The sequence below is a fragment of the Lytechinus pictus genome, chromosome 17 (genome assembly GCF_037042905.1).
Source record: "Lytechinus pictus isolate F3 Inbred chromosome 17, Lp3.0, whole genome shotgun sequence".
Taxonomy (NCBI): Eukaryota; Metazoa; Echinodermata; class Echinoidea; order Temnopleuroida; family Toxopneustidae; genus Lytechinus; species Lytechinus pictus.
In genome coordinates this window covers 8,046,263-8,056,895 of record NC_087261.1, presented here as the reverse complement: position 1 = coordinate 8,056,895, position 10,633 = coordinate 8,046,263, and the positions used below count along the sequence as shown (strand labels likewise).

The window sequence follows — 10,633 nt, the reverse complement described above, 5'->3', positions numbered from 1 at the left end:
GACGCATCGACTTTAATTAAGACTAATCAATCTTCAAGCCCTGTGAGGTACTAGGGATACTCTCGTAGCGACATTGTTGTCTACATTTGGGATGAATAAAACGAGATAAAGAGTGAAGAGAAGGAGTGAGTAAAATAAGCGGGAGAACATGATGAACATGATAAAGGAAAATAAGGGGAATATGAGAAAGGCCTGTCGAATGAAAAGGGAAAGTGAAAGTCTTCGTTTTTATTAAAGATCCGTGCAGAATTTTACGTGAATTGTGCTCCAAATCTATTTCAAAATTGTGCACCAAATCAAAACAAGAGTGGCAAGCTTAACAACCTCAAACCCTCGTCTTTCTAATGTCTTCGGTCATTTTTATTCTTAATTCCCTTATCCCTCACCAAAAAATTCCAGTCTTGTGACAGTATTCACATTTTCTCTCTATCATATCTTTTTTTTTCTATTACAGGTTGCTGTAAGAGGTAGCTTAAAAGATTTTGAGCGGGTTTACAAGAAGGACCCGTCACGGCTACACTTACGCGATTCCAGCAATTCAGTACCCTTCCATCATGCATGTGGCGCTGGAAAGCTTGAAATTATGGAGTTTATACTCGAGAAAGGAGGAGGTAAGTGAATCAAAGGCCCAGTGAATATATGCCTAAAAGTTTGCATGTTTATACTCGAGAAAGGAAATTAAATAGTGGTAAATACATGTATATCATTAAGATGATAGGGGGATGAGATTAAGAGCATGTATTTCATTTCATTGTTAATAGTAAAGGGGCACAATTTCTTCAGGTCTTTCATTCATCAAACAAAAGTTAATGATGTGCTTGTACTTATGTGTATGTAAGGGTGTGTGGGTGTGTGTGTGATGAGAGAGAGAGAGGTGCGTAATTCCATGAATGTTTGTCGAAAGAGACTCTACCTTGCCAATGCTAAATAAATCGGGCTGTCCTAAATTTGTTAGGAAGTAATTGTTTAGGCGTCTGCGACTCACAATCGAAAATTCACGAGTAATCGGGATTCGTCACCGAGTAAAGTTACGTCAACTAACGTATGTTTGAAATGTCCCAAAGTGCATGCCATATGGACAATCACAAAAAAAAACATCAAAACATCGCATTCAATCACTCTAGCTCTGGCATAACTACACATTGCAGGTGCGGTTCGCAGAGAGATATTTTGAGAACAGCCTTTCAGAACATATGTAGATGAAATGGGTTTCATTTCGAGATTGGGGCTGGCCATCAAAGCTTTGGTGGTGGAAACGAGATAACCCTTGCGATTGAGGTTTCAGAATTACGTGTCCTCAAACAGGCACAGACGGAGGATGATTGAAGAGTATGAAGACTTATATTGAAGCTATTTTATACACGTATTGAGATGATCTAAATATCTTTACGTTGCTATCTCATGTAATGTAATATAATTTAGATCGATAATGAAAATGAAAGTACTATCCCTATTTCAAACAATAATAAATGGTGATGATAACAACAACAACAACAAAATGATAATTATACTATACTAATAATTATATGATAATGATATAAATATAACGCTGTCACTTAGTCTCATTCGCAGTAAATATACAGCACAAGAACTACGGTGGAGAAATGGTCATTATAATGGTGCTATTAAGACCTTGTAGTGTTTCCACAACACATGTTGGTCCTTATAATGACACTATTTGGAGTTGTATTCGCACTCCAAGGATTAAGTTAGTCCTTCATCCTAAACACCGACTAGTTTAATTTCCAATTTCCTAGACTTTATATTTCACCCATGACGAATACTATGATCCTTACAGAATTGGAAGCCTTTGATGGTCAAGGAAACACTGCCTTGCACTGGGCAGCTGAGAAGGGTCAAGCAGCAGCTATTGATTTCCTCATACTCAAAGGCATCAGTCCGAACCCCATGAACCATCAGTGTATGACACCGCTTCATACAGCATGTGATCTAGATGTCGCAGACTCAGTCGATGTAAGTTTTGAGTTGAGTTTTGGTCAAATTTCAGTCGAATTTGAGTTGAGTTTGAATTTGGTTTAAATCAAGTTTATAGATGTCACAGAGTCAGTTGATGTAAGTTGAGTTTAAGTTGACTTCAAATTGAGTTTGAGTTTTGGTTTGAGTTTCAGTCGACTTTGAATTGTATTTGATTCGAGTTTAAAGTCGAGTTTAAGTCAATTTTAAGCTGAATTTAAATTGAGTGTATAGTCGTGCTCCACTTGAGTTTGATTTGTGGTTTGAACTGACTTCAAGTTGAGTTTTGACTTAAGTTTTGATTGTCAAACGTTGCACAGTAATAATCATGTATAGTCCTGTTGGATTGAACAAAAAAAATAAAAAAAAAAAAAACTATAAAATAATAGTCTAATATTAGTTGCTGTGAACGTGTTGTGAATTTGAGGAAGATGAGTTAATTTTATAGAGTTGATGTAATCAAAGTTTGCCTCAGATGCATATAATTCTAGCTACTAGATCTAGGTTTTAATTAAAAAGTGAGACTTACGATGAGATATCTTAAGTCAAAGTTGAGTTTTCGTTTGATGATGTGATTTCAATTAATGTGTCTGCACGAATTTTTTTGAGACGAACAAGATTATTCAAAATTTCGTAAACCATAAAATTGAGAATTGATTTACGGAAAAAATTGCAAAACCAATATTGTACATATTGATGTTGTTTGTAGGCATTATGCAAACATCGACCACTGGTCGATATAGACTGTTCGGGAGAGTTGGGTCAGACACCTCTTCATTACTGCGCGGTTAGAGATAGTGTGAACGCCGCAAGAAAACTGGTAAGTCACGTGAAAAGAAATTATCATAGCCACAACATGTGTTACACAATCCAAATGCAAATTAAATCGTTACAGAAAGGATATAGAATAAGGCTTATGCAGATGAAGTATGTTTAAACTGAACTTGAACTTAAACATGATCTCAAAAGTAACAGCATTGGTCAGGTTTGTCCTATTTATGACCCCGAAATATCGAAATAATTCTATACTTTTATTCTTAAACCTATCACGTTGTTTGAGTTATAAATCAGTCAGATTCGAAACAACTTTATGGAATCATTCTTATGAAGTTCAGAATATGTGAGGCATATTTCCCTCAGTAAGAAAAAAGAATATGATACATTTAACAAAACTAGGTGTATTGAAATTTGATAATTGCCTACATAATTACATTTAGATGTAGGCTCACCATATATTTCTAATTAAATAAAACCTACTAGCTCAGGTCTATTGTCGTTTATATGCTTATTCATGTTTATTTCATCAGCTTGAATTTACCCCAGCTCTTTCTCGACCTGATCAAAATGGCGTTTACCCAATCCATGCTGCTGCTACCCATGCCTCTGCCAGGGTGATGGAACTTCTCTTCGTGGAATGTAAGGGCAGTTTTCTTTCTTCCAATTATAAATAATGGTACTCACGTGCTTTTAATGTAACAGAATAGGGAATCATTATTATTTTTATAATTTGTTAAACAATTCTGTACTAGAAAATGCTTTTTACGAGTGGTTTTCTATCTCATTTTTGTAAATGCCTTTTTTTAAGTGGGTCTTTTTCCAATAAATTTTGGATCCGCTCCTTGAAAATACCGCACAGTGGCGTAATGATCCAAAAGTTTTGAGGGGCCGGATATCGCGTATCGGGCAATAATGACAAAATTCCAAGATTATTTTGTGGTATATTGTGACATAATATTCAGAAAGTAATATCAATATATCGCCCATCTCTCTTTCCTCTTCTTTTATCTTTTTATTGGTCGTGAAACCTTTTGGGGGTCAATGACTAAGCCCCCTCCTCCATCTGTAGGCTTACGCCAGTGATACTGAATGATTGCAATATTCAGTAACACTATCCAAAAAAACTAACTTGACATGGATCAGGGTGGTGCAGGGTAGGAGGAGGGTGACATCAATTTAATTTCTCCCAATGCAATATAGCGGAATCGGAGTCCTATATTTATACGACACAACGCGCTCTATTGCATCTCAAAAGTCAAATATGGCGTACTTCAAAAGTTGCTCCAAAGCAAATATGCATTGCATTAGCAAAGTTAAGATGGCGTCTTTTATTCCCCGTTCATCTCTTCAGCGGAGAGGCCTGGTAGTGATCGGTCATCGCTCCTCACGGTGACAGATAAGGAGGGCAACTCGGCCCTCCATTCGGCCGTCAACAGCGGGGACTTCGCTGCAGTCAAACTCTGCCTTAAATACGGAGCGAGAATTGATATACAACAGGTACTTATCGGTGAAGATATAGCCTCTTCAAAAGTCATGTAAGATGTGCTGTTCAGTGTGACCTTGGATGAAGAGTGAGTGTATACGCTGAAGATGTAGAATGGTGGGTCCCTAGGTCCTCCAGTTTAAGGGACTCCAGGGGGCGTTTGATGAAAACTTTGTTTTTTTCACTGACCGATGCAATAAGCTCCTTCAAATTCTAGCATGTGATTGGCTGAAGGCAACATAGTCATTTAATATCCTTACAAAACAAGACCTCAATGACAACACTGATATCGAAGCACTATTAATTTTTATTTGTTTTCTATATTTGATGTTATTGCTGATGTGCCTTTATGATGGAGTGGGGTTGGGAATATGAAGAACTGAAACCATTGGTCCTGGTGTGTTGATGGATAAGACGACGATGAAAGCGATAATGACGCTAGTATTATGAGGTGAAATCAATTATGATAAGAATTGAGTAGATGGAAGGAAGAGAACAAGTCAGATTTTTTTGGCAGGTTTATCTCCCAATTAATGTTGAATATAGGTGAGGTGAAATGGTATGATGTTGATGTTGTGGTATTAATGATGTTGTTGATGATGATACTGCGGGTGATTATGGTATTGTTGTTGCTGCTGCTGTTGCTGATAAATCTTATTTAATCTTAGTGTTTTTTTAACACTGCTAGACCCACATCATAGAAACAGATGGGACAATATACGACACGAAGTTTCATACATCATGTCTTCTCGGTCTAGAACTAACTTTAAAAAACCTGTCTAAGAAATCAACACATTATTATCATTGTCATCCTAAAGGAATACAATTATCATTATCCTATTTACTACTAGGCCGATAAGTCAACGCCAGTGCACTTAGCCTCCTCTCAAGGCGCTCTTGATATGGTCCAGCTCATGTTCAACTCCCAAGACGAAAACAGAAAATCACTCCGACTCAAGGATGTACAAAATCAAACACCTTTACACAAGTAAGTATCTTGGAACACTTGATGACAAGTAAAAAATGTTCAGATTAAACCTGCATAAACTGTATATACCCTTATACTAGTAGAAACTAGGAAATTGTAAATATCCCCTAGTCCTCTCACAAAGTTAGCGTTTTGTTCAAATGTGTTTGTACTGTTAAGATACTGCAATAATCATATAACTCAAGCTCTAAGTTGTTTCAGTGATGCCACTTCATGGAAATTTGCGCAAATTTAAGTCTGAGACTTAAATTAGATACATAATGTTAAGGTTGCCTTCCATAAGGGGTGAAAATATACTTATAGTAATCGAATGATCAAGTTGCAATTGAATTATATTTAAATCAGTGGAAAGTGGTAATATATTGGAGGTGGTTTCAATATACCTGAACAAATTAGATTGACTCGATCAAAATTTCGAAGTAATAATTGGAGTGTCGACCAAATTTTAAATATTTTTTATTTTACTCCAGCCTTAATTAAATTGGTTTGTAAAAAGCGGATACATTTGCATGGCGAACAGATTTATTTGATCTGCATTGTAAATATTGACTGAGTTAATGGCAAAGTGGTCACTCTTTTACCCAACATGACCATTATATGAATAAAGTATTGCATCGGGACTTTAATAGGCAAACAGACTGTTACATAATTTGTTTGTCGATAACCGAACTGTCAGTTCGTATTACATTGGTTTCCTGTTATGAAATAAGAATACACAAGAAAAGTTTTAGCGTGCTCAAAATTTTGAAGTGGAACTTTTGAAGAGGAGAATATAGAATTCGAAGAATGTAGATAAGGAGAAAAAGAAAGAAAATAGAAAGAAAGAAAGAAAGAAAGATAGATAGATAGATAGATAGATAGTGCGTGTGTGTGATAGAGAGCTAGAAATCGAGAGAATGGGGAAAGAGAGGGAGAGAGTGGTTAGTTATGAGCTCGACCGTTGCGTAAAAATGAGGTGTCGATAAAGACCTATATTGTGTAATAATTTTTTACAATTGTCGAAAGAATTTACAAAATTGAAGACACGATTAAACAAACAAGCCCATTGCATGTTACAGCAAAAATTATTCTTGCTAATAAATTCATATTTTTGTTTCTCTACTTAGGGCCGCCATGTTTGACCATGCGGAAGTGGTGACGTATCTGATAAATGAGGTAAGAACCGTTTTCTGCAACATTTCATAACAATTACTGTCTTTTAGGTACAGGACTAGCTGTAATAATCTGTTGGTATCGTCATGAATACATTCAGGTAAATAATGAAGTTTTGTGGAAAAGAATGATATGCATGCTTTAAGAGTCCTTTTTGGGGAAGATGTGCCGCCATTTTCCAAGCCGTTTACTCCAACAGATCGGTATTTCCAGTGACGTAGATCAATGAGAATATCTAGTAATTGATACTCACAATGATGGAAATCCTAGGTACATTGTACAAAACTTACGTAAGTGTGATTCTACTTTTCCGCCAGTTCAGTTACTATGAATAAGTTTAATCGCTATCCTTGATAGGCCTACACATACATTATTTTTATGCCATTTTCACTCCATTCATTCTCATTAAAGCAAAGTATTGATGAATACAAATTTTTTTGGTAATAAGCCTTATTTTTTCCTTATGGCTTAAACACCGTTGTATTTACAACAAACGAAGGTTTTCGAATAAGTTTTAATCATACTAAAATTATTTGTTATTATTATCATTGCCATTTATATCATCATTATCACTAATATTATCATTTTTGTTTTAGTTATCATTACCATTATTTTCATTCTTATTAATGTCATTTATAATGTACATACTGCCACCACTACTAATACCACTACTTAATTAAATTTCTGACATAAATTAACCAAATCGATTCTTAAAACCTATACATATACGTTTTAACTAATATGAGAACAAACAAAACTAGTCGACATCACTGCATAATCCCCTCCTTAAAATACGATACATAATTATTATTTTCATCATCGCGTCCAATTTGTGAACCAACACACGCTTACAAAGCCGAGAAAGTAAATACATGCCAGAGACTTGTCAACGCACTCTTTAGATCAGCACCTCCGCGAGGCAACTTAACTCATGTTGAAAAGAAACATAGTCCCGAGGCAAAGAAATAACCCCACACAACATCTCTGCTTATACGCGTTATAGGATTACAGCTGTCTGCCATATTTTGAGCTGATATTTCTCCTAGCCCCCTGTCTACGTACGATTCAATTGGATTTTCACTGTATCCGTGTGCATAATCAGGATTACGGACATATTACCCTCAAGGAGACAGAGTTACGAGATGTTGGTCCTCACCAAGCCGTGCGTGCAATCACATTTTCAAAGAATCTTGTAGTCATATTTAGTATTATACATTCGCATTGAATGAATAAGACTTGGTTGTTTTATTAACCTTTCCTTTAAACTGGCATACTTTGTGTGTGCTTTTTTTTCTCTTAGTTCATATACAGGCTCGCCTTCTCTTCCCTCTTCATTCCTCTTTCTTCTCACCCTCTCTCCCTCATCGCTCCTTCTCTCAATATCTTTATCTATATCGGTATCTTAGTCTGAGTCGTCTTCGCGCAAGTATAGCTCACCGACACCAACAGAAAGTCCTACGCCCAAAACCACACTTTACACCGACACTCACCATCTAAACACTACCACGCACACCATTTATATCCACCCACATTGTCAAACCCACATATTCACTCCCATATTATCTCACCCACACCCACAACCATTCCCAACGCCATACCAAGAAACACACTGTACACCAACACTCACACTATCACACCCACACTACCGCGTATAAACCCACAAATTCATTCCCACATTATCACACCCACACTCAACATCACTCCCACACCCACACGGAGAAACACACTATATACCAATACTCACACTATCACACCCATACTACTACACATACACCTTTAATACCTGACCCACACCCACACTGTCAATCCTAAGCGTCTACTTCCGCACTATCAAACCCACACCCACTCCCAGGTTATTACACCCACACTGTTAAACCCACATACCCACTGTTGCACCGTCACACCCATAATTCTACTGACAGAAACGTTAAGTTGGAAAATCGCACAAATCGTTTCATATCTACCTCAGATTAAGCATTGTCATTGATCTACTATAATATAATATCCGGTCATAGTTCCTGTTACAATTTTTAGCATACTTTTTCACAAATCTTAACCTCCATCCCGTATCTATTCTCGACTGCCACACTCTGTATTTTATAACAATGAAACGTTGCAGTATCTCAATCCACCACTACAGGAATAATTTTTCAGTATTCATTTTAAATAAAGTTTCTACTTTTCCCCAGTCATTGTGATGATCGCAATACGAAATACCTGAACCATAATTTCATGATGCATTATGCAATAGATGAATAAGATTACCACAAAATAGAAAATAGTAAATTACTGAAACATAATAGAAATAACAATTGTAGACCTGCTTTCGACAAGAAAGGAAATTGCAAGTGGTTAGCCACGCATTTAACTGTTCCCGTCCGATAAACCAAATGATAATCAATCTTAAAATGTAAGTCTATAGACTACCTCCGGCTTTCCAGTTAATTCTACATGATTCTGGTATTTGGATAAGTAAAGGAAGTTTACACTGCGTGTCTTTGAAGGGAAATGGCTGTCCTTTGATACCTAATCGTGTGTATACTCACCTGGACAGGGGGGCAAGCTAATACATTCCGGGTACGATCTGTATGATGACGGGAGGGGGGGGGGTACGTGTGCAGTCTTGCTTGTTTACCAGCTGGCATTACCAGAAAAATCGGGGTCAAGTTCTTCCGTCGAATACTTAGAGCAGGGAAAAGGAGGAGGATGACAATTCAAAAGTTGATGGCGGATATAAGTGTGTGTGTGTGTGTGGGGGGGGGGGGGTGGGGGAAGGGTCGGGGGCAGTGATATTGTATCAGACCAATACAGCAGAAAGAAAAGAATTTTAGAGAATTGAAATGAATACCCAAACCACGGGCCAGGAATGAAAGTAGAAATTGAGAAAAATAAATACAGATAGCGAAGACATGGAAAATAACATTGAAAGCAAAGATACAAACAAAACAAAGCACAAACCTACTGGTTATTGTAGACATCTGACGTGCAATGTGCATTTGTGATTTTTGCATTATTTTTTATAGATATTTGACTGAAAGGAATTGAAAAAATGTAATAAGAGCCGCCCCGTATGAATAAAAGTGTATCTACATCTACTTAATATAATTTTTCTTTCTTTTCATTTCGTTTTGTTCTCCGTTTCAACAAAATACAAAAAAGTTTTATTTTGTAAACTCTTTTTCAAGTAATCAAATGATGAAATAATACAACATCGATCAATTTATCATGTAGCTAATTAATCAATTGATTAATTGCTATCTTATCACAGTATATCATTACCGGTATTTCTTATTGTGTGATTCTTCTTACCTTTTTTAGGGAAGTGATTACAATGCCAAGGATCGGCAATGCCGTACACCTCTGCTGCTCGCTACAGCACGCGGTGCCTGGCGCGCAGTCCGTACGCTGCTCCAACGAGGTGCAGACTTTACACAGACAGATTGTGACAAGCGAAATGTATTACATTTGGCACTTCTCCACGGGGGTAATCTGGATTTCTTCGGGAGAGAGTTTTTCAAGGTGAGTTCTTTTCAGGAGTTCACAAGTATCGCCATTGGGAAAATTGGTAGACATTCACCTGGGTCCCATAACACAAAGGTTAGCGATTAATCGTATGCTTGATTTTTTTACGATTAATTGTACACTGTGATCTATGCAATCAATCGCAAAGGAAAATGTTCTACGAGCTTTGTGTTACAGGCCCCTACTGTCTAAAAATGCAAAAAAAAGGAAGGAAGTTGGTTTATAGCCAGGTATTGTACAGTTTGAATGTAACTTCCTAAGTCTACACAAATCATGTTCAGTAATCATTATATTGTTTTCTATCCACTAATTGTATATTGAAGTTTGATTTATTTTATTAAGCGCAGTCTCCTATTAAAAGCCCTCATAATATTAATTTCCGCCATTGTGGAGCGCTTAATACATCGTTTAGACGTATATTAGTGCTTTGGATATATTTTTATCCATTATTGTACGAGAATGAGGGATTAATATGACATTAGAGTACTTATTCTGACTTGCCGTCTGATGAAAACACATCGTTTTCATACCGAGTGGTAGCGGTAACGGGGGAGAGGGGAGGGGTTGATAGGTATCATTATGGGTGGGAAATATTCCCCTTACATCCCCCAACTTCACCACTGATCCTAATCTTAACAAGCAGGCCGAATCAAATCTTGTATCCCCAATGCAATCCAGTCTCCAAAACTCTCTCACACGTCACAAGACGTTTAGAATGTGGAACAAACCTTTTAAGA

General features: G+C 36.9%; 1 protein-coding gene across 2 annotated transcripts in view; it reads left to right on the top strand.

The window, feature by feature from the left end:
- Window positions 1-458: 458 nt before the first annotated feature.
- The window catches only part of LOC135157266 (transient receptor potential cation channel subfamily A member 1-like), a 44,183-nt gene continuing 34,008 nt past the window's right edge, over window positions 459-10,633 (top strand). For both annotated transcript variants that reach the window (XM_064112278.1, XM_064112279.1), the window contains exons 1-8: window positions 459-611; window positions 1,799-1,974; window positions 2,684-2,794; window positions 3,282-3,390; window positions 4,103-4,248; window positions 5,086-5,222; window positions 6,329-6,377; window positions 9,693-9,893. In XM_064112278.1, coding sequence (XP_063968348.1) covers window positions 584-611; window positions 1,799-1,974; window positions 2,684-2,794; window positions 3,282-3,390; window positions 4,103-4,248; window positions 5,086-5,222; window positions 6,329-6,377; window positions 9,693-9,893 — 957 coding nt within the window. In that variant the 5' untranslated portion in view covers window positions 459-583. The remainder of the gene's footprint in view (window positions 612-1,798; window positions 1,975-2,683; window positions 2,795-3,281; window positions 3,391-4,102; window positions 4,249-5,085; window positions 5,223-6,328; window positions 6,378-9,692; window positions 9,894-10,633) is intronic.